Source organism: Aulonocara stuartgranti, assembly GCF_965226115.1.
Source record: "Aulonocara stuartgranti genome assembly, chromosome: 3".
NCBI lineage: Eukaryota > Metazoa > Chordata > Actinopteri > Cichliformes > Cichlidae > Aulonocara > Aulonocara stuartgranti.
In genome coordinates, this window is record NC_138941.1 from 70,789,249 (window position 1) to 70,814,259 (window position 25,011).

The following is a 25,011-nucleotide window of genomic DNA, read 5'->3' on the forward strand; positions in this document are numbered from 1 at the left end:
GGAGAAATATGCTCTCTCTTTCTAGTCCCTGTCAGGACTCTTGCTGCAGCATTTTGGATTAGCTGAAGGCTTTTCAGTGAGTTTTTTGGACATCCTGATAATAATGAATTACAGTCGTCCAGCCTGGAAGTAATAAATGCATGAACTAGTTTTTCAGCGTCACTCTGAGACAGGATATTTCTAATTTTAGAGATGTTGCGCAAATGGAAGAAAGCAGTCTTACATATTTGTTTAATATGTGCATTGAAGGACATGTCCTGGTCAAAAATGACTCCAAGGTTCCTCACAGTGTTACTGGAGGCCAAGGTAATGCCATCCAGAGTAAGAATCTGGTTAGATACCATATTTCTAAGATTTTCAGGGCCGAGTACAATAACCTCAGTTTGATCTGAATTAAGAAGCAGAAAGTTATCATCCAGGTCTTTATGTCTTTAAGACATTCCTGCAGTTTAACTAAATGGTGTGTGTTATCTGGCTTCATGGACAGATAGAGCTGGGTGTCCAGTTGTAGACGATGATGCTTGAATTCAAACAGGCACATAATATGAAAGATGAGGAAAATCCCTGAGCACTGTGCAGAGGACTCTGAGGACTGAGACGCATGTTGTCATGCATGTGATAATATGACAACAGGACGGCCCTGAGCCCTTAGAGGACGACACAAAGCTGAGTGTTTATCTGCACGTCTCAAACACGCCTCCATTTGTCTGCAGGCTGAGTGATCTGACTGAGCTCAGCCTCCATTTTCTACAGGGAGACGCTCAGAGGGGCTTTCAGTTTCATTTCACAGGAACAGCTTTGCTTCTGTTTTACATGCAGGTGCTGCACAGAACACACCCTGTTCAGTCTGTTTGTGTGACTGACTGCAGCTCAGATAAGAGGCTGGATCAGCTGTTCAACAGCTCAGCAGTTTGTAGTTTGTTTTCATTTTGCCTCTGTCAGTGCGCCCCAGGGCCGCTGTGGCTACAATGTATGTCTGCCTTGCCATCACCAGTGTGTGAATGGGTGGATGACTGAATATAGTGTAAAGCGCTTTGGGGTCCATAGGGACTAGTAAAGCGCTATAGAAAATACAGGCCATTTACCGTTTATGTAAACACCAAACAAAGTCCTGCACACAGTGAGTTTAGTGCACTGGGTGTGTTATCTGTTAGTAATCGTGTTGAACATTATAAAAGTGTCACAAAAGGTTGATTCTGTTTATCTGGACGCATTCAATTGGAGAAATGCTTTGTCACTCTTCCAAGTGATTTCTTCAGTTCCATTCGATTCCTTCTTGTGGGACATGCATGGAACAATTCACCCAGGAGGCATCCTCGTCAGATGCCCAAACCACCTCAACTGGTTTCTTTCGATGTGAAGGAGCAGCAGCTCTACCCTGAGCCCCTCCAATAGCCAAACTGCTCACCCTATCTCTAAGGCAGAGGCCAACCACTCTTTGGAGGAAGCCCATTTCTGCCACTTCTATCCACAATCTCAATCGCTATCCAAAAGAATAATGATGATTGATCAATGACCATTTAATCAGTGTCCATGTGCACCATTAACAGAGAGAGTTGTGGAATAGCTGCAATCACAGCATTGTAAAATCAACAAATCAGTTTATTTCTAAGCTCAGTTGATCTGACTGAGTGATCTGAGTGAGCTCAGCCTTCACTTTCTACAGGGAGATGTTGTTTTCAGGCACAGAAGTAAAGACATGTTTACCCACAGCATTCAGTTACAGAGGAAGACGTTGCTCTAAGGCACTTCAGAAACAGAGGTTTGTCTGTTATTGGAGGGACAAAAACAATGAAAAGAGAATTCAACAGGTACATGTAAATCTTTATTAACACTTACACACTTACATAGTGCTCATATTTCATTCAATCACAGAAGGAATTCACTGATTGTCATTGTCTTTAAAAAACAAACTCTTATAAGGCACACATGAACTGAGAAAAACCCCACAAACACCAAGAGGATGTTTCAAGAAGGCCACAGAGAGAAGAGTACAGAAGTGGAGCAGTTCAGTGATGTAGGTGGAGGCGTCACACCATCAGGCCATGAAAATATGAACCATGATTTGAACCTGAAACAGTGCAGAAGCTCTAACAGTGGAGAGATGTTTGGAGTTAAAGCTTTGGTCAGACCAGAGATCAGAGCATCAGTTCATCACACTGTCCTCACTGCTGTAATATTAATGCCACACTGTTGTTCTTTCATGTGCTGATGTGATGCACTCATGTTTACATGTTAGTGTTACTGACCATTAAGTTCTGTAGGAACCACACATTCACACACAGCATACACGGATAAATAAAAAACACCCGTTGATGTCTTTGGACTGTGGGAGGAAGTCAGAGACCCAGAATCCACTTCAGGAGATACATGTATGACCTTTGTTCCTCATGCGCTCCATGTGTTACTTTACTAATTCACAGTCTGTTTCTGTGGGCAACAGGATGACTTCACTGCTTCACTGCTGTCTCATTACAAATCCACACAAACATGATGTGTATATTTATACATTATGAGTGGCAATTTTCCCTAAAATCACAATGTTTCTAACTTGAGCCAAACTGGTGGATCTGAAAATCCATCTAAACAAATGAGTCAAACTTCACCCAAAAGAGCATCAGTGTACAAAGGTTTGCATCATCTATACAACAGTATAAAATGTGAAAATATGTTTCATATTTTTGAGTCTCATGGGTCTGTTTATGAAAAGTAATCAGGTCTCAACCCAGCAAAGTTGTTCAGGATGTTTTGCTGGTGTCAAAGGTCAAAGCAGTTTAAATCTGACCTGAACAGTGTGTCATGTTAAAGAAAAGTTGAAGAGGTTGTCAAACTTCTCAGTGCAGGATCAGAGAGAGACGTTAACAGTTTGTACAATCTGTTAAACTGGGTAAGATTGGTTTACAAACTAAAAACAATGTCAGCCAAAGAGATGATTTTTATACAAAGTGTTTTCCAGTGGACTGTACTTAAAGAAGAAAAAGTCACATGAAGCTAATAAACAATCACACCAACATAAAATAGTTAATTTGTCTAACCTGAAGCTCCAACACTCACTGACTCTGAGATCAGAAATTCATGTGTGTTTGTAACACAGTTTGACTTTGTGTCAGTAAATCTCATGAACAAGATGAATAAGCTGTAGTTCAGAGTCACTGACAGCACAGACACACACTGTTGGTCCGAGTCTGAACATGATGATCATCAGAGTCGACTGCTGGATGTTCAGGAGAGTTTCTGTCTGTCCTCAGATCGTCCGACTCACAGTTCATCTCTGTCTCCTCCTGGCTGACCTGCAGGTGAGAAACAGCTGTGAGGTGTCCTCTTCTAGTTCAGGAGATTAGATGAAAAAATCATTCATAACATTTATAAAGTGAGAAAATGTTAATGTTGATTTTTCTGCTTTTTATTTAAAAACATGATCTGACCAAAACTGCAGTCTGGAATATTGCTTTCACCATAAAAAAATCATATTTTTTTTCAAATACACAGGTCTAACAGCTGCTTCGGGGTCAGAGGTCATGTTGGGTTGATCCAGCTGTTCTTTATAATTTGACCTGTTTGGCTGCAGACTGTGAGAGCTCATTAAAACATGTCTGAGACTTTTGGAAGGTCAAATCCTCGAGTCTCTGAAAACGTGTTTGTTTATTATGAGGCTGAAACATCTGAACCTGTGATTCAGTGACAACAGCTCTGTCACACCAAACACTGTGTACACAGTTTACTACTTTTATATACGAAGCACTTCAAACAGTGCAATATATCAATACCATGCAATATATAATACTATATACCAAACATCATACTTACAGTTTGATATAATTGTTCAAAACAACCAAACATCTAAAAAAAACTGACTTTTTAGGTTTCTACACTGAATAAATATCCAAAAACATTTTGACTGGTTAAAATCACGTTTGCAGAAGATTTGGTGGTTTCCTGGTGTAGAGTTACTAGAGTTAGAATAGAGTTAATATTCCTTCTTTAATAATCCTTTGTTGTGCTCACTGCTTGTTTTATTCCTGTGTTTGATGATCAGAGTCTCTGTAAGTCATGAGTGTCAATGAACGATCAAATGAGAAACTCCAGGAAGTGCTGAGTGGACTGTGCCATGGGGGAAATATGATGTTGTTTATGTTTAATATTTATGCTGTTTAGCTTACATTTGAGTTATTCTGGATTTGATTAATTGACCTGTTAACATACACCAGGTCACCAGTGCATTACTTAAAGCTTTAGCAACATGCTAATTAAACATATATTCAAGAAATAAAAAATATTAACTTCATCTGATCCAACATTCAGATTATTTTAAATGTGTGAGTCTGTAATCTCAGTGACTAACAGAGAACCTGAGTGTAAATGTGACCAGATGAAGTGTGAGGTTGTGAGAAAGTCTCTGACTGCATTCATAGATGTGTCCTTTCAGCTGCTCGCTCTGATCCAACCTTTGGTCTCTAAGAAGAGGCTTCAGGGAGACGTTTGCTACGTTGGACTGTAGGACCATCAGAAATGTGTGCAGTAACAAAACAGGCAGCACTGAAAGCAGCTCTAAGTGTTTGTGTTGTTCAATGATTTGTGCACAACAACAACAATGGGACCTCTCTCATCCATCAGTCACCATGTGGACATTTTTCTGACACACTTTGAAGCTGATGGACGTTTTGTGTCTGCACTAAGTACGTTTTCAGCAGCTATGGCACCGGCAGGATTCACTTTCACAGACTCACAACCACCAGCTCCACCCCTCCCCCCCCCCCCCCCCCCCCTCCAGCTGTAGGCTTTATCATTGAGTTTCCCCACACATGTTTACAGACGAGTTAGAGAGCAAGAGAAGAAGAGACATAAATGTCTTTGTTTCTGCTCTAACCAAACAATGCTGCTCTACAACTCTAGACTACCAGCCACAAAGACAACAGCTGGAGAAACATCTGTCTACCTCTGACATCCACCAGCTCATCCATACAACAAACACACATCAACAACCAGGAAGCAGCTTCACCTCTGATCACACACACTCAACTCTACTCACTCACCTGGAGGATCAACAACCAGTTTGATGAAGCTGTGTTTGAATGAGCGTGCTTCTACCATGAGGAAACAACACTCATATGTTCCAGCATCATTAATCGTCACATCCTTCAGAATCAAAGACACGTCTCCATCCTTCATCTCTTTGTCCTGCAGATCCACCCGGTTCTTAAAAGATGGATGCTGGTCGTCTAGAATAATATCACAACCAACTCGGAAAAGAACATTTCCTGACTTCAGGTCAGCTCTCTCCCACTCTAGAGCGAAGATGTTGTTGTTTGGAGCTCGACATGGCAGAATTACATCCTGTCCAGACTCAGCTGTGATGGTTTTCTGATCTGAAAGATGAAACAACACAGAGCAGAGAGGTTAAAGGTCAAAGTGCAATTATGATCAGAATGGTTGACTTTAAATATTTTGTTTATTTCCTTTGACATTTGAGTTTTATTTATTTTTTCATTTTATTTTCAGTTAGAGCAGCATGTTAATAGCAAAACTTTGAACATACAGTAGTTTGCTGTTCAGTTTTTACAATACCCCAAAAGATAACAGAAAGAAAACAAACAAACAAACTAAAGAAACCCCTACAAAACAAAAAACAACAACAAACACAAAAATAAAATGGATGGATGGTATCTGGTCATGACAATGTGGTCATTTTAAATGTTTCCATGTACATTAGAAAAGGCTGCCATGCCTCAAGAAATTTGGTGGTTGAACCTACCAGTGTATATCTCATCTTTTCTAAATGCAAAAACTTCATGAGCTCTGCAAGCCTCTGTTCATGTGTGGGAGGAGCTTCCTGCTTCCATCTTAAAAGTATAAGGCGCCTTGCAATGAGTGAAGCAAAGAATTTGAATAGTATTTTGGCAAAGTGATGTTTTGAGGTATCACCCCAAAGATTAGAGCAGAGGGATCATAATTAACGTTATATATCTCTGAAAAGGTGTTAAATATACCCATATGGAAAAGAAATAGAAAACACTTATAAGACTTGCATAAGATGTGGCCTACTTCATACAGTCAATCATATAAGGCTTATATGATTTACTCATGAAAGTGGCCACTTTCTCATTACTTTCTTATATTGTTTTAGTAAATATCCAAAACATACAAGTTTCATTTATATGATTTTCAAGGGATCTTAATCTGTTTTCACTCTTGTATGCTTTTCATAAAAGCTTCACACAAGACAGATACAAACTTTATAAGATTTATATGCATCTTTTCCATATGGGTAGACACCCAATAGTTATGAAGATTGGGGCCAAAAACTATGAAGGAGTGAACCTGTTTCTGCTTTACATCTGTTACACAGGGGGTCAGCCCATGTCTGGCACATATAGAAGAAGAGTGTACCCTATGGAGAAAACATAGAGCTCATCTGTTGAATTCATCCCAAGGTCTTTCTCCCACTGAGCTTTAAGGATGGAGAGAGAAGGAGATTGAAGATCTAATAATATAGCATACATTTCTTTAATCACCCCTCTCTTATGAGTGTTTATATTAATAATTTTATCCAAAGAGGTTTCCTCAGGTACTTCTGGAAATGAAGGAAATCGACTCTTTACAAAGTGGTGAACTTGTAAATAGCGGAAAAAATGTTTGCGAGGAACATTAAACTGCTTCAGGAGCTGCGTGAATGAGAAAAATTCCATCTGCAAAAAGGTCTTTGATATTTCTAAGTCCATTACCTTCCCATATTTTAAAGGCAGAATCCATCATTGAGGGTGGGAACATATGATTTGAGCTGATAGTGTAACCCAAACCTTACATTGCACCCAGATTCTGAGCGAGTCATACAACAAAGGGTTACATTTATAGGTGTACAGTTCTAATGGGAGAGCTGAACTCAACAAAGCTGATAGGCACATTTTGCCACAATTGGATGAGTCAATTTGGAGCCAAGCTGGAGTCTCTGTGGTAAAATTACTGATCCAGCATATTTCGAATATTTGCTGCCCAATAATAAGACTGAAAAATTGGCAAGGCTAATCCACCCATTGGCCTAGTCCTCTGCATGAAATCTTTACGAATTCATGGACTTTTGCCGTTCCAAATAAATGCAGGGATATGCTTATTCAGTGTTATAAAGGCTCTGACATATACAGCAGGAGATCGTCAGCATATACGGATATTTTGTGCTCCTGGTCAGCTCTGAAGATGCCCTTAATGCAACTGTCAGCTGTCAGCTTGGCTTTAATCGCCAATGGTTCAATTGATAACGCAAAAGGAGAGGGGATAAGGGACATCCTTGTCTCGTACCACGGAGAAGTGGGAAATAAGAAGAGAATAACAAATTTGTTCTAACACGTGCCATAGGTGAGGAGTCAAGTAACTGAATCCATGAAATGAAATTAGGGCCAAATCCAAATTTATTTAGAGTATAAAACAGATAATCCCACTCCACCCGTTCGAATGCTTTCTCAGCATTGTGTAATAAGGCAATTTAAGGGGCTGTAGTTGACTGTGATTCACTTTCACAGACTCACCACCAGCTTCACCCCTCCCCTCCCCCTCCAGCTGTAGGCTTTATCATTGAGTTTCCCCACACATGTTTACAGACGAGTTAGAGAGCAAGAGAAGAAGAGACGGATTCATAAATGTCTTTGTTTCTGCTCTAACCAAACAATGCTGCTCTACAACTCTAGACTACCAGCCACAAAGACAACAGCTGGAGAAACATCTGTCTACCTCTGACATCCACCAGCTCATCCATACAACAAACACACATCAACAACCAGGAAGCAGCTTCACCTCTGATCACACACACTCAACTCTACTCACTCACCTGGAGGATCAACAACCAGTTTGATGAAGCTGTGTTTGAATGAGCGTGCTTCTACCATGAGGAAACAACACTCATATGTTCCAGCATCATTAATCGTCACATCCTTCAGAATCAAAGACACGTCTCCATCCTTCATCTCTTTGTCCTGCAGATCCACCCGGTTCTTAAAAGATGGATGCTGGTCGTCTAGAATAATATCACAACCAACTCGGAAAAGAACATTTCCTGACTTCAGGTCAGCTCTCTCCCACTCTAGAGCGAAGATGTTGTTGTTTGGAGCTCGACATGGCAGAATTACATCCTGTCCAGACTCAGCTGTGATGGTTTTCTGATCTGAAAGATGAAACAACACAGAGCAGAGAGGTTAAAGGTCAAAGTGCAATTATGATCAGAATGGTTGACTTTAAATATTTTGTTTATTTCCTTTGACATTTGAGTTTTATTTATTTTTTCATTTTATTTTCAGTTAGAGCAGCATGTTAATAGCAAAACTTTGAACATACAGTAGTTTGCTGTTCAGTTTTTACAATACCCCAAAAGATAACAGAAAGAAAACAAACAAACAAACTAAAGAAACCCCTACAAAACAAAAAACAACAACAAACACAAAAATAAAATGGATGGATGGTATCTGGTCATGACAATGTGGTCATTTTAAATGTTTCCATGTACATTAGAAAAGGCTGCCATGCCTCAAGAAATTTGGTGGTTGAACCTACCAGTGTATATCTCATCTTTTCTAAATGCAAAAACTTCATGAGCTCTGCAAGCCTCTGTTCATGTGTGGGAGGAGCTTCCTGCTTCCATCTTAAAAGTATAAGGCGCCTTGCAATGAGTGAAGCAAAGAATTTGAATAGTATTTTGGCAAAGTGATGTTTTGAGGTATCACCCCAAAGATTAGAGCAGAGGGATCATAATTAACGTTATATATCTCTGAAAAGGTGTTAAATATACCCATATGGAAAAGAAATAGAAAAAACTTATAAGACTTGCATAAGATGTGGCCTACTTCATACAGTCAATCATATAAGGCTTATATGATTTACTCATGAAAGTGGCCACTTTCTCATTACTTTCTTATATTGTTTTAGTAAATATCCAAAACATACAAGTTTCATTTATATGATTTTCAAGGGATCTTAATCTGTTTTCACTCTTGTATGCTTTTCATAAAAGCTTCACACAAGACAGATACAAACTTTATAAGATTTATATGCATCTTTTCCATATGGGTAGACACCCAATAGTTATGAAGATTGGGGCCAAAAACTATGAAGGAGTGAACCTGTTTCTGCTTTACATCTGTTACACAGGGGGTCAGCCCATGTCTGGCACATATAGAAGAAGAGTGTACCCTATGGAGAAAACATAGAGCTCATCTGTTGAATTCATCCCAAGGTCTTTCTCCCACTGAGCTTTAAGGATGGAGAGAGAAGGAGATTGAAGATCTAATAATATAGCATACATTTCTTTAATCACCCCTCTCTTATGAGTGTTTATATTAATAATTTTATCCAAAGAGGTTTCCTCAGGTACTTCTGGAAATGAAGGAAATCGACTCTTTACAAAGTGGTGAACTTGTAAATAGCGGAAAAAATGTTTGCGAGGAACATTAAACTGCTTCAGGAGCTGCGTGAATGAGAAAAATTCCATCTGCAAAAAGGTCTTTGATATTTCTAAGTCCATTACCTTCCCATATTTTAAAGGCAGAATCCATCATTGAGGGTGGGAACATATGATTTGAGCTGATAGTGTAACCCAAACCTTACATTGCACCCAGATTCTGAGCGAGTCATACAACAAAGGGTTACATTTATAGGTGTACAGTTCTAATGGGAGAGCTGAACTCAACAAAGCTGATAGGCACATTTTGCCACAATTGGATGAGTCAATTTGGAGCCAAGCTGGAGTCTCTGTGGTAAAATTACTGATCCAGCATATTTCGAATATTTGCTGCCCAATAATAAGACTGAAAAATTGGCAAGGCTAATCCACCCATTGGCCTAGTCCTCTGCATGAAATCTTTACGAATTCATGGACTTTTGCCGTTCCAAATAAATGCAGGGATATGCTTATTCAGTGTTATAAAGGCTCTGACATATACAGCAGGAGATCGTCAGCATATACGGATATTTTGTGCTCCTGGTCAGCTCTGAAGATGCCCTTAATGCAACTGTCAGCTGTCAGCTTGGCTTTAATCGCCAATGGTTCAATTGATAACGCAAAAGGAGAGGGGATAAGGGACATCCTTGTCTCGTACCACGGACAAGTGGGAAATAAGAAGAGAATAACAAATTTGTTCTAACACGTGCCATAGGTGAGGAGTCAAGTAACTGAATCCATGAAATGAAATTAGGGCCAAATCCAAATTTATTTAGAGTATAAAACAGATAATCCCACTCCACCCGTTCGAATGCTTTCTCAGCATTGTGTAATAAGGCAATTTAAGGGGCTGTAGTTGACTGTGATTCACTTTCACAGACTCACCACCAGCTTCACCCCTCCCCTCCCCCTCCAGCTGTAGGCTTTAACATTGAGTTTCCCCACACATGTTTACAGACGAGTTAGAGAGCAAGAGAAGAAGAGACATAAATGTCTTTGTTTCTGCTCTAACCAAACAATGCTGCTCTACAACTCTAGACTACCAGCCACAAAGACAACAGCTGGAGAAACATCTGTCTACCTCTGACATCCACCAGCTCATCCATACAACAAACACACATCAACAACCAGGAAGCAGCTTCACCTCTGATCACACACACACTCAACTCTACTCACTCACCTGTAACAATCAGGTTGAGGCTGCTGATGGACTTCCATGAGCGAGTTTCTTCCATGAAGAAACGACACTCGTATGCTCCAGCGTCATGAACTGTCACATCCTTCAGAATCAAAGACACGTCTCCATCCTTCATCTGTCTGTCCTGCAGATCCACCCGGTTCTTAAAAGATGGATGCTGGTGTGTTGAATCAGGGAGACCATCCTGGTACAAAAGCACATAATCATCTCCCAGGTCAAATCTCTCCCACTTTATTACTCTAATGTTGTTGTTTGGAGCTCGACATGTCAGAGTGACGTCCTGTCCAGACTCAGCTGTGATGGTTTTCTGCTCTGAAAGAGGAAACAACACTTTGACATTTGAGTTTTTAGTCATGTTGGATTTAATGAACCTCTGAACATCCAGCAGGTCACCAGTGACCACTGAGGGGGAATTTTAGCCTCATGCTAAACATGCAAAGTGTCAGAAACTACAAGATGTTAGCTTCCACAGAACAACAACATGTGCTGATAATAAGTGAACATAATGTGTGAGAGAAAGCAGCCTCTCATTATAAGACACTGTGAGTCTCTGCATGCTGCCTTTATGGAGCTACAGCTGTTTGTATACACTGAACAAGAAGCTTTGTAGCTGCATACTGACTCCTGACACTACAACACATCACACTGACACACACATTACACTTCTTTGTCTCTGTCACAGCTGGATTACAGATGTTAAGTGTCCACCCAGCCTGGTGTCTCCTTCACACACAGACAAACTGAATCCAGATGAAAATAATCCTCCTGTACTTCTTGTTATCTCAGAGAGAACCTCAGTTTAGTTCAATCTCACCTGCAGAGACGAAGACAAGGACAAACAGCAAAGTGCAGCAGAGCAGCGCAGTGCCAGCAGCCATCTCTGTGTCAGTATTTGTGCTGATCCGACTCTTAGTTTGTAATAAAGCTGAAAGTCTGCTTTGAAGAACAGATCTGACTTTCAGCAGCTCACTCTTACCCTGTAGTTTGTGGTTCATTTAAGAACCTTGGAAACCTTGGCTGTTTAGTTGAATCAACAGGTATTATCAGGCTGACGTCAGCATGATGTCATAAACACACGATAAAACATCAGAGTTTTAGTACAGCCTCTTGTTCTCTCCTGTAGTCTGAGTGTAGCCATTATAACAGTGAGACGGCACTGCCACCATGAGGTCAAACTGGAGCATTGCAGGTAATAATTCTCATCCTGAACACTGTTGGAACATCAGACCTCCTCACGCTTTGAACTCATTGTGAGTCTAAATATTTCTAGTTTCACTTTGACCCCAACCCTAACCCTGAAATGGGCTGTACAGCTTTTATACTTTGACAATGACAAAATATTATTATCTTCTCCCAAATCCAACGTGGCAGTCTGCTGCGAATCCTCCCCGTCCACATCCGACCTCACCTGGTATCTGGTCCTCCTGGAATCAGAAACACATGGACACAAAAACACATCCTGCCTTGATTATCTAATGTTATCCTTCAGCTTATTCTAAGGCCCAGTTCAGGACGTCATGTTTGGACTTCCTGACCCAGAGACTTATAGAAAACAATTATCAGTGTATGTGTAAAAATCCTCTGCACTCTGCGTGTACCTGCAATATTTCAGATCCAGACAATATCGCTGAATGAATCTGTTAACTCTGAAAACACAGAGTCAACTCATTTATGAGCACATTTGCATTATGTATATATTCATTTAATAAAACAGCTTTATTTAATTTTTTTTAGAAACAATTTATAATTTTGCCTTTCACACCTATTTTCCGTGTGAACAAAAGAACGTTCAGCTGTTATCAGGTTCCTCTCCTGTCTCGGTTGTGGAGTGTATGTAGACGACCCACGAACAGACATAGGCAGAGAGATGGAACTTGAAACCAAAAGCGAGCCTTTATTTGGCTGGTGACAGGAGAACTAAGAAACCTATGAACAACTATGACATACTGTGATAATATGAGGGCACTATGACACACACTATGACTCTGTGACTATGAGGACATGGGGGTGGGAACACAGACGAAGCAACAATGAACAAAGGGAGACAGAAGACTTACATACACATATGAGGTGATGGGGAAGTGGAGGCACCTGGGAAAAAAGCTGACACAAATGGACATAATGACATCACATGGGGAAGAGTAAAACTAAACACATTGGCTGTGTCCAAATCAATGACTGTAGAAAACATGGACGACGCGACAGCGCCTCCTCCCATTGTGCAAAAATGAAGCCAAACAACCTGCCTGCTGCACAGCTGGCTTATGGCACTAAGAGGCACATACCTCCCTCTAGTGGTCACATTAAGTTCAAACATGGAAAAAGTGTTGGCTACCTATAACATAGTCCTGGGATCACTTCCGGGCCATTCCCCCCCCCCCCCCCCCCCCCTCACACATTGACCCATGTGACCTCAGTAACTCAGTTGACAGCAGGGTGGGTCATCCACTCTCAGGACCTCCGCCAGCATCACAACCTCACTGGGAGTTAAACACCCGAGACTCTCCATCAGCTTTCAGAACTGAAGAGGTGAAGCGCAGTTTGCTTGTTAACGTGTTGACGCCGTCCAGCCCCACGCACGGGGCGATCCGCTGTAGCTCGTTAACGGAGATTTGCCGTGTTGTGGCGTTAACGTCATTTCAACGAGATTAACGCTGACAGCACTAGTGAGAACACAACGAATATGACTGCACATTGACGCCGACATCATCCTAGTGCAAAGACAAGTGGAAGCAGACAAAAACAACAAGCACGCATGCTACAAACTTTACCCGAGTCATTTAGACAGCCGTTAGCACATGATTCTCCTTATGGGGACCTGATATGTTTAATATGCTGCTGAGAATATAGCCCAGAAGAAGCGTATAGTATAGCTTTTATTTTGGAAAGAGCCATTTCTCTGTAATAAACTCTCTTTTCCAAAGATGAGTGATTTCTTGATCAGATAGATTTATTTTATCCCTTTGTTGTTTCAGCAACATTAAATCTAAAAACTGCACATTTGAGTTAAAATATATATTTATAATTTTAATAAATGACAAATTAAAAAGGCATGAACATTTTTTTGTATCGAAAAAATATCGAACCGTGACACCAAAGTATCGAACCGAACCGTGAATTTTGTGTATCGTTGCACCCCTAATATATATATATATTAGGGGTGCAACGATATTCGTATCGATATTGAACCGTTCGATACAGTGCTTTCGGTTCGGTACGCATATGTATCGAACAATACAACATTTGTAATTTATTTTATCAATTTTCCTTCTGACGATGCTGTCTGTGTTGAGCGCTCAGTGAATCTGTGTTCGACTACTCCGCCTAGGCTGCACTGTCGAGCGCAGATCCACTGAGCGCTCAACACAGACAGCATCGTCAGAAGGAAGAGCGCAGGGCAAGCTAGCGAGACAGAAGTTAAGCTCTACTTGCAACAGGCAAATTGAACCTCATTCAGATCTGGCGTTTGGAATTATTTTGGTTTTAATGTGACGTATGACCCTGAAGGTAAGCGAGTCATGGACTAAAGTAAAACAGTATGTTGGATGTTCCATGCAATGCTCAATTACATGGGTGGGAACTAGTGTGTTAGCGCAGTTAGCTCGTTAACGTGTTGGCCGTCTAGCCCCATGCACGGGGCGATCGGCGGTAGCTCGTTAACGGAGATTTGCCGTGTTGTGGCGTTAAGGTAATTTCAACGAGATTAACCTGAAAGCACTAGTGGGAACACAACGAATATGACTGCACATTTACACCGACATCATCCTAGTGCAAAGACAAGTGGAAGCAGACAAAAAAAAGCAAGCATGCTACTAACTTTAGCCGAGTCATTTAGACAGCTGTTAGCACATGATTCTCCTTATGCTGCTGAGAATATAGCCCAGAAGAAGCGGATAGTATAGCTTTTATTTTGGAAAGAGACATTTCTCTGTAATAAACTCTCTTTTCCAAAGATGAGTGATTCCTCAATCAGATACAGGGCTTGCAATATCGCTAGCCCGACGTCCCGGAGCTAGCGATTTTTTCAGTCGGGCTACCAAAATCTATCTCTTCCCTGCCCGTCGGGCTATTGTAGGAAAAATCTATGTCAATGCTTTTGCATTCTTTCAGAAATGTAGCTGGGTAATTATGTCATTGGCATCGGTGAGCCACTGTCAATATGTGACATATTGAAGTCGCGTTTGAATTTGCGCTTGTTTTTTTGCTTTCACTTTGCAATCGTGCGAACTGTGTATAGAGAGCGACAGCACTGATCTGTGAGTGATGATAATTTGTGCACCAATTCCTCTGACATCGTCTTATTAATCGTTAGCTTACTATGCAAACATGACAAGTGAAATCTCCCGCAGCTTAAACATGTGAGAGGTTGATCGCGCAGAGAATCGCTGAGCTTATGTGAGTGCGTGTGTAAAAGCATTTCAGTTCTGCTGAGCCAAATAAGACAGGTCAGGGTGAAGAAGTGACAGCCAAATAAAAGCTTACCACAAAACGGAGAAGTTATGACAAATCAGACTATAAGGCAAAAAGAAAGTGCAGCTTTATGGTTTCATGGACAAAAGAATTTCTGTGGCTGCAATATGACGAGCTAAATAACCAGGGCTGCACATAAGTGGTCCGCAGGTGCGCATTCGCTGTCAAAATAAAAAACACGCACAAGGGTTAGGGTTAAATTTAAAAACTGTACTTTTGAGTTAAAATATATATTTATAATTTTAATAAATGACAAATTAAAAATGCATGAACATTTTTTTGTATCGAAAAAATATCGAACCGTGACACCAAAGTATCGAACCGAACCGTGAATTTTGTGTATCGTTGCACCCCTAAAAAATTATATATATATATATATATATATATATATATATATATAGTTAAATATTATTTAACTATATATATATGTATATGTATATATATATATATATATATATATATATATATATATGTATATATATATATATATATATTTAGTTTAGAGTCCAGTGCGTATGATTAAAAAAAACTGCTGTTGTTTCAACTGATCAGTTTCAGTCTTCTGACTCTCCACCTTTGCTTCATGCTCTAATGCAAGTGCAAAATGAACTGTGCAAGATCTTCTTCCTTCCGCCATCAATTTCTCTGGAAATTACAGCAATATTGTCATGTCACAAATTACCATTAAGCATAGTCTCACTACCCGACCCAACACTTTACCTTGGATCTTCTTTTCAGACGTAGTATGTGTGTCTGTGCAAACCTGAGCTTTTTATACCATGACAGAAAGAGGGGTGAATGAGTACTTACTTACTTAAGTACTTACTTAAGTACGGAGGCATAAAGGGGATGATATGATAGTTCTATAAATCTTCAAACATGGTGGAATCAACATGTTGTTTAGTTTATGTTCAAGGGCAGTGTGAGTACCAGTCAAATGTAGTGTGGACGGGGTTGTTGGAGTGCAGTCTGCTCGTGGTCTGATCTGTGGAAAAAGAACAAAGAAAACTGCAATGATCTCCATTCAGTCACTGAAAACATAACAGCATCTGTGTCATCTGCAAACGTCAATGATTTTTCTACCTGCAGACAGAAAAATAAATCACTGAGCCGACACAAAGTATAAATAAATGTAACTCTAGAAACATGGATGAAAACAAGAGAGGACAAAGCAGAAAGAAGAACAGAACACTGAATGTTGTTTAAGGTCAGACTCTGAGGTGAGGTTAAGGTTCTTCTCACCATTTTGGACTAAGTTTAAAGAAGTGACTATTTTACTGTGGACAGGCTCAATTCTCTAACAATATACTACACTCTGCTTTTTAACATGACCACAGAAAGAAAAGGCAAATAAAGGAAACATGTTATAAAGCACACAATCTGATCTATTAACTAAAAAGAGAGAAATTATGTTCATGATAATTGGACTCAAATGCAGGACACATTGGTTTTACAGTATTTTTTTTTATCAAGTTTAGCCAGAATGTGTAATGGGGAGGGCAAGGAGGTCTCTGAGTTTACAGAGGAGAGGACAGTCCAACAGGCACATGGGTGAAGATCCAAGCAGAGGGGAAGAAGCAAAGGTAAGACCAGAGGTAAGCATGAGGAGCATCAGCAGCAGGTAAATACAAAAAAACAGAGATTCAGAGGCCCGAGCAACTGCACCACTGAAACATTCAGTGAGGAAGTGATTGTCAGTGAATCACACCTGCAGTAATGTCACTGCGGCACATGTGTAAAGCTTAACTCATTTTAAATACTTTATATTGTGTTCAGTTTACAGTAATGCATCATTTTCTGTGAAAGAACCACGGATCTCTAAACAGCTTTCAATTAGCTCAGAAAAAAGGCGGATTTAAAAAGGAAAAATGCCACAGCTCAATTTACCCGTGGCATATTAAAGTGTTTGTGCTACTTTATGTAATTTTTATGTCATTCTTAGTAGGCAAGTTTTAATTATGCCAAATATTACTCTTTTTTTGCGCTTTGGTTATTATTATTTTTTGTAAAGATACAAATATTTGGGGGACCCATGAGACTCCACTCAAAAGCATCTTATTTTTCCTGCCCAGTTTAAAATCATTTGCTTGTCCTAGTGCCAAGTTTATATCCCATTATTTACATTTTTTGGTACGTCTCCCAATATAAAACGCACCTTTGGTTTCATAGACTGATCATCTCTGCAGTTTTATTCCAAGACTGCAGCACCCCTGTTAGCTTGTTGTTTAGTTTGTATTGGCTGTTGTTTGTGATATTTAATCAGTAGGAGTAATAAACTTTGTCTCTTCCTGATGTGTGTCTTTTATCCTGTCGCCATCTGCCCTCGTCTCTTTTCCGTCACCCCCAACCAGTCACAGCAGATGGCTGCCAAAACACCTATTGGATCAGTGCCTGTATAACCTACGATGGTGTAACAGCAGGCACGTGCAGGGGGGGGGGGGGGGGGGGGCTGGAGGGGCTTGAGCACCCGCCCCTTTCCTGATGGGTGCCCAGAGTGCCCTTTTGTTGAGGCAACTTTTAAAATTTTTTTGCGGAGTCTTGTCTGTGCCCCTCAACAATAATATTTAACTATTAATCATAGTTTTGCTAAATAAAAGGATCTGGCTTGCATCAGTCACATGATCACATTTAACCAATGATCGCCCTTGACGGCAGAACGCGCTGGTTACGAGCCGGGAACGAGCTCACAAAGAGCACGCGCATTTTTAGCGGTCCGGAGCTGCAGGAGAAACACAAGTTAACTCAGAGACACAGACTGATGCGACACAACCAGTAAGTAGGTGTACAGCGTACACTGTAGTGTGTAGCACCCAGGAGTATCAGCTTATTACGTACACGTTGGTAAGCTGTCTTGTTGCAGCTGACGAACTGAAACAAATGAGCGTGCTGTGTGTGCAACAGGGCGACAAACATTACCTGTCCTTTTATTAACTGCACAAGTAGTGCTGGTCATAGCTGCTGGCTACCTGTGTAAGGCTGTCATGTGTCTGTAGCTCTGTCACCGTTTTAGGGAACATATTTAGTTTTAAAGCAAGTTACATAGCTTTTCCTGCCTTTCTGGAGGGATTATATTCCACTAAAAAACGATCTAATATGCATGTCCACATAATTATGCATTATTATAATTATGATATATTAAAAAACACAAGCTGTATGTAACGTTGGACCCAAGAAATATAAGCTGGAGCGAATTTGACGACAGCCGAACTTTTATTTAATACTGTGCGTTTGTACAGGGACACAGACACTCCCGCTCTCTCTCTGCTGTCATGTCCGCCCTCCTCCTCCGACTGTCACTGCCAACATATAAAGAGACACAATCACTGTCAGATCCCAGCACACCTGTTCACCCCGCCCCTGCACCGCCCCGGGAGCTCACTGCGTCACCCCTCCTCTGCAGCTGGCCAGAGACCACACCCACGCCACACTGTATTTTAAAGAACATACATTAAGAAGCAGATTATATTAGATTTATATTTTAAATAAGACAAAATTTGGATTTTACAGCAGTAAAATTATTGTATCTCTACAGTTTAAACATGTAATAAGCTTTGCCCTGCACAGAGTGGATAGTGAAACAAATGGAATCATCATAAATACATTATTTCATATTTATTACTTCCCCCTCCTCTTTGCTTTATTATTGTAGCTCTAGTAATAAATAATAATGTAAGGATTCTGGATCAGCACCGAGATGCCCAAAGTATATACAGTATTCTGAAGGTCTAAAATGTCACTGTGTGTGCATGTGTTTGTTTTATGTATATGGATTATTTTTAATTATTACTCATGATATGACATTGTCCAGACAGAATTTTATTGGAATTCCACGTGAAAGACCAACACAAAGTGGTGTACACGTGAGAAGTGGAACGAAAATCATACATGATTCCAAACATTTTTTACAAATAAATAACTGCAAAGTGGGGTGTGCATAATTATTCAGCCCCCTGAGTCAATACTTTGTAGAACCACCTTTTGCTGCAGTTACAGCTGCCAGTCTTTTAGGGTCTGTCTCTACCAGCTTTGCACATCTACAGACTGAAATCTTTGCCCATTCTACTTTGCAAAACAGCTCCAGCTCAGTCAGATTAGATGGACAGCGTTTGTGATCAGCAGTTTTCAGATCTTGCCACAGATTCTCGATTGGATTTAGATCTGGACTTTGACTGGGCCATTCTAACACATGGATATGTTTTGTTTTAAACCACTCCATTGTTGCCCTGGCTTTATGTTTAGGGTCGTTGTCCTGCTGGAAGGTGAACCTCCGCCCTAGTCTCAAGTCTTTTGCAGACTCCAAGAGGTTTTCTTCCAAGATTGCCCTGTATTTGGCTCCATCCATCTTCCCATCAACTCTGACCAGCTTCCTGTCCCTGCTGAAGAGAAGCACCCCCAGAGCATGATGCTGCCACCACCATATCTGACAGTGGGGATGGTGTGTTCAGACTGATGTGCAGTGTTAGTTTTCCGCCACACATAGCGTTTTGCATTTTGGCCAAAAAGTTACATTTTGGTCTCATCTGACCAGAGCACCTTCTTCCACATGTTTGCTGTGTCCCCTACATGTTTGCTGTGTCCCCCACATGTTTGCTGTGTCCCCCACATGTTTGCTGTGTCCCCCACATGGCTTGTAGCAAACTGCAAACGGGACTTCTTATGGTTTGCTGTTAACAACGGCTTTCTTCTTGCCACTCTTCCATAAAGGCCAACTTTGTGCAGTGCACGACTAATAGTTGTCCTATGGACAGATTCCCCCACCTGAGCTGTAGATCTCTGCAGCTCGTCCAGAGTCACCATGGGCCTCTTGGCTGCATTTCTGATCAGCGCTCTCCTTGTTCGGCCTGTGAGTTTAGGTGGACGGCCTTGTCTTGGTAGGTTTACAGTTGTGCCGTACTCCTTCCATTTCTGAATGATGGCTTGAACAGTGCTCCGTGGGATGTTCAAGGCTTGGGAAATCTTTTTGTAGCTTACGCCTGCTTTAAATTTCTCAATAACTTTATCCCTGACCTGTCTGGTGTGTTCTTTGGACTTCATGGTGTTGTTGCTCCCAATATTCTCTTAGACAACCTCTGAGGCCGTCACAGAGCAGCTGTATTTGTACTGACATTAGATTATACACAGGTGCACTCTATTTAGTCATTAGCACTCATCAGGCAACGTCTATGGGCAACTGACTGCACTCAGACCAAAGGGGGCTGAATAATTACGCACATCCCACTTTGCAGTTATTTGTAAAAAATGTTTGGAATCATGTATGATTTCCGTTCCACTTCTCACGTGCACACCACTTTGTGTTGGTCTTTCACGTGGAATTCCAATAAAATTGATTCATGTTTGTGGCTGTAATGTGACAAAATGTGGAAAAATTCAAGGGGGCCGAATACTTTTGCTGTATTTAGCAACCAAGACTCTTCAGCATGCTCTTGTATTGCTTATAAGATTGTTCACTGCATCTGGAGGAGTGCTTGGAGTGGAAGGGTCAGAGATTAATTCATTCTCTGAAAAGCATTGAACACTAGCTTTCTCACCTAAGTGGTCAGAGAAGAAAGAAACAAAAAAGGACAGCTGTGGTTTTATTGAACTGGAGTGGGAAGGGTGGTCAACCAAGTGTCATGTTACACATGAAGAGTAGAAGTTCATCTTCAAGTTATACCATGTCAGTGACCTTCATGGTTCCTACATTCACATTGGATTTTCTAAAACAACATGTGCTGATTAATTTTATGAACGGCTGATAATCATTGACATTCACTTGTTTATCTCTTTGTAGTCTTGTACCTTGTAAAAGTTGTAAAGATTACTTTATACATTTTGTCGCTTAGAGTATTTTTGCTCTGAGTTATTAGAGGAATTCCATAATCAAAGGCAATTACTTCCTCAGTGCCAAAAACTTCCAGATATGTTCTTTCACAGCTGCTTAAACATCTGTATCTGAGCACACATTTTGATATTTGTCCTCTAAGCTCTGGTCAGTTGGTGGAAACACACATGCTCATGTTTTACTATCAGTTGACAACCATTGATACTCACTTGTTCTTCTCCTTGTACTGCATCTGAAAGTCATAAAGATTACATTAGTCACTGATTCACTAGAATAAGGTTGAATCTAATGCTACAGTGACCTCCCCTCTGTACTGTGTAATATAAAAGTCAGTCAGGTTTGCAGATGACACACAGATACTGTTGAGTTTTCACTGACAGAATGGAGATCACGCTGTTTTTCTCGCTGTTGCTTCTGGTCTGCTCTGTTTCCACAAATCAGACAGAGGCAGATAATGAAATTCTTGACCAGCAGATTTCAAACCAACAACCCTGTCCACAGGAAGTCCATGCTGTGCTCAGAGAGCTGACTGCCTCAGTGGCTGAACAGAAAGTGGAAATCAGGACCTTAAAACAAGAGAATAAAGGTAGAGTATGATGTCAGGTAGTGAGAAAAATGACAGCATGAGGAAACCTTCATATGAGCCCCTGTTACAGAGATATCAATGTCACTTCATGAATCTATCACTAACGTTTCTCATTAATTTTTTTATTTTTATTATTTATTCATTATTTATTCAATAATCTAACCTACTAAAAATGAAAAGATTCAAATAATGCAGATAAATAAAATTCATATTGACTTATTTATGTTCTTTTCTGTCAGACCATGTCGCAAAACTGAAAGACCTGGAAATGCAGAACGTTGAACTTCAGAGACAGAGGTCTGAAATTGACAAACTTAAACAGCAACAAATAATAAATAAATAAATAAACTTTATTTATAAAGCACACTAAAAAAACAAGGGTATACCAAGGTGCTTGACAAAAATAAAATAGGAAAAGGGAGATGGGAGGGAAAAGAGAAAGGACCTGGCACGTATCAATTATAAAAACCATCATAAGATATAAAAGTAGTTCACAAGCATAAAAAATGTACCAGCGCACACAAGTGTTAACTGGGTGGAAAGGCAAGATTAAACAAATAAGTCTTAAGCTGTGATTTAAACAGTGGCATAGAGTCAGACGCCCGGATAGCGACAGGAAGGTTGTTCCATAAGACCGGGGCAGCTACAGCAAACGCGCGGTCACTGCGAGACTTCAGCCGAGAACGAGGTTGCTCCAGAAGAATTTGGGTAGCAGAGCTAAGTGCTCTGACAGGAGTGTGTAACCTGAGAAGCTCATTGAGGTAGCTCGGCGCAAAGTTATTAATGTGTTTGTAGGTGAAAAGTAATATTTTAAATTGAATACGGTATTTAATTGGAAGCCAGTGCAAGCCAGCAAGAACAGGAGTGATGGAAGAAAACTTCCTGCTACCTGTCAAAAGGCGTGCCGCCGCATTCTGGACAGTCTGCAATCTAACGAGAAGGGTGGAGGAAAGGCCAGTGTAAAGAGAGTTGCAGTTCATATCCAGAATCGGATTCTTTTGGTTATTACCCAAAGCTCGTGACCATAGGTGAAGGTGGGGACAAACTGATAGGAAAGAGCTCCTGCCAGCCACACAGCCACCTGCGACAATCACAGACATTTATCTACCGGCTTGACTGGCGGCTGCAAAACATTGCAAGATAATCTTGGTCAGGTATTCTTCCAGTCCACAACTTTACCACGAGTGTTGTTATATCAATTTAATTGTCCCACAAGGGGAAACTTGGGTGTAACAGCAGCAAGAAAACACATATACAAACAAACAGTACACATGACACAGAACAGAAACATACACAATTCTTACATATTTACATGAAGGACAATGGTTACCAAAAACTGAGTACCATACTGTTGTTAAATTAAATAAAATTAAATACAGATAAGAGGCAACCCTGGTTGTAGTGTGAATCGGTTGATAAAACAGTGCACGATACAGCGCTGATGTAAACATCTGTGTTTGTTGGGAGCAGTTCAGATTGTACAGTCTGACAGCTGCAGGGAGGAAGGACCTGCGGAAACGCTCCTTCATGCATCGAGGATGCAGCAGTCTGTCACTGAAGCAGCTCTGCAGTTCAGCAACATCTACATGCATGGGGCGGGAGATAAACTGCTGCTCCAACATACCACACTGTAAAAAATGACAGATGCCACCACAGAGTCATAGAAGGTCTTTAAAAGCGCTCCCTGGACTCCAAATGACCTCAGCCGCCTCAGCAGGTAGAGTCTGCTCTGACCCTTCCTGTAAAGAGCATCATCCCTGTACTTATACTTTTGTGTTGCTCTCTCATCACATCTTCATTATTCTCATCACTGCTTAAAACAACACACATCTTTTTTTAACTGTCCTTTCTCCAAAACAGAAAGTGGCATTACAGTTGTTTCAGGCTGAGAGACACAAAACACTCTTCGTATTATCATTCATATATCATCCACACAACTATTTTATTTCTTTTTGTCCACTGGGCAGGTGACCTGCAGAATCATGTCTGCCCCAGCTGGATACCTTTTCACACACACCGTGACGTCAGACACACTCACAGTCACTTCATTCGTCAGACTTCTTTTAAGTTTGCAGCAGGCAACGCGACTGAGTATTGTGTCAAGATAAGTAGGAAGACCACGCTATAATGGACAGTTGAAGGAAAAGGTCAAATTTACAGGGAATCTTTTTGTTTTGTTTTTGGACAGAAAGATGAGAGTTTGATGTGTACATGGCTGTGAACAAAAATATAAATGTGGTGGATCATAAATTTGATTAGTTTTGAAGTTGTACATCTCTGTTCCTTACATTTCATGTCATGCCCTTATTAATGTTTTATTTGTTGCTTTGACTGTTTTCGAATAGAATATGCAGTGGGAATATAGAGGGAGATAGTGAAAGTTTTGCCTGGGTTGATTGTGCGTCGATCCATTGTTAATGCCTCAGGGCTCCAGTAGGTGGGTTCGCGCGCTTCCTCCTTCACTCAATACAGACGAGTGAGAGTGAGAGCTGCGTGTCTGTGCCGCTCTTTCACCTCTCCTCACTATTTCCCCTGTTTAAGGGCACAACATAAACACTGAGGCTTCAAAATGCAGCATCTACAACACTGTCACTCTGCCTCCACCATGGAGACAGTCTCCATGGTGATGAGTACAACTGGCAGCTGAAACTGTTGTGAACTTCTCCATGAGTCATATTTCCTGTTTCAGAGCTGCTGATTGGCTCTTTGGGCCCTTTACCTTCAGGAGGTCATGGACGAAGCACTGAAGTCGTTTATCACGTAAAAAATATTTTTAGTTTATAATAATTTGATAAATAATAAAATATTAATAAAAACTGGAGGTTTTTTTAGAACTTGGATTTTAAGCTATTTATGCCTTTTTTGCTGCTCTTTTTTAAACTTATTCCTTTTAAACTGTATTTATTCTTTTTAAAATATATTGGTTATTGCACTGTAGAGGCTGCTGAGGAACAGTATTTCGTTTCAGGCTGTGTAACACGAAATGACAATAACCAATAAAGTCTTGAGAGCTGCCATCATTGTTCCAGCAGGAGGCAGTAAAACACCAAACTGCACCTGTTGTGCTGAAAAGGTGTGAGCATGTGCAGTAACCCAGTAAGTTACCTGAATATCTCTCTCACACACACACACACACACACACACACACACACACACACACACACACACACACACACACACACACAGTACTGATACTAATGACTCGCTCTCACATCTATTTGGGTTTAATGTCAGGGTATATTTGTGGATGAAAGTTTTGGTAGGACACATGATGTGGACAGTCTGGTAATCCCAGAATATTTTAATGTAAGAAAACTCCAGACAGCTCTGGAGAAAGTTTCAGAGTAAAAGCCCTGGAGTGTTTTACATGTTATTCTGTTGGATTAAATCTGACGGAGCTGATTCATAAACACTTCACTGCCAGGTATCAGGTGACCTGCAGAGACTGATCCTACAAACACTCAGAAACAGAGTAAACCAAACTGCACCACAGTGATCAGACGAAACCTTCCTGA

General features: G+C 40.6%; 3 protein-coding genes across 2 annotated transcripts in view; 1 reads left to right on the forward strand and 2 right to left on the reverse strand.

Moving 5' to 3' along the window:
* LOC309693309 (hemicentin-2-like) overlaps positions 1–25,011 on the forward strand; it is a 1,543,010-nt gene that overhangs the window by 1,394,770 nt on the left and 123,229 nt on the right.
* Positions 1–25,011, reverse strand: part of LOC309693926 (nuclear factor 7, ovary-like) — a 318,283-nt gene that overhangs the window by 141,493 nt on the left and 151,779 nt on the right. The gene's annotated exons all lie outside the window — the stretch shown is intronic.
* The window catches only part of LOC309698867 (V-set and immunoglobulin domain-containing protein 1-like), a gene marked incomplete at its 5' end in the record, with an annotated part of 49,892 nt that continues 26,708 nt past the window's right edge, over positions 1,828–25,011 (reverse strand). The window contains 2 exons of the mRNA XM_082521611.1: positions 1,828–3,290; positions 10,602–10,931. Coding sequence (XP_082377737.1) covers positions 3,259–3,290; positions 10,602–10,931 — 362 coding nt within the window. The 3' untranslated portion in view covers positions 1,828–3,258. The remainder of the gene's footprint in view (positions 3,291–10,601; positions 10,932–25,011) is intronic.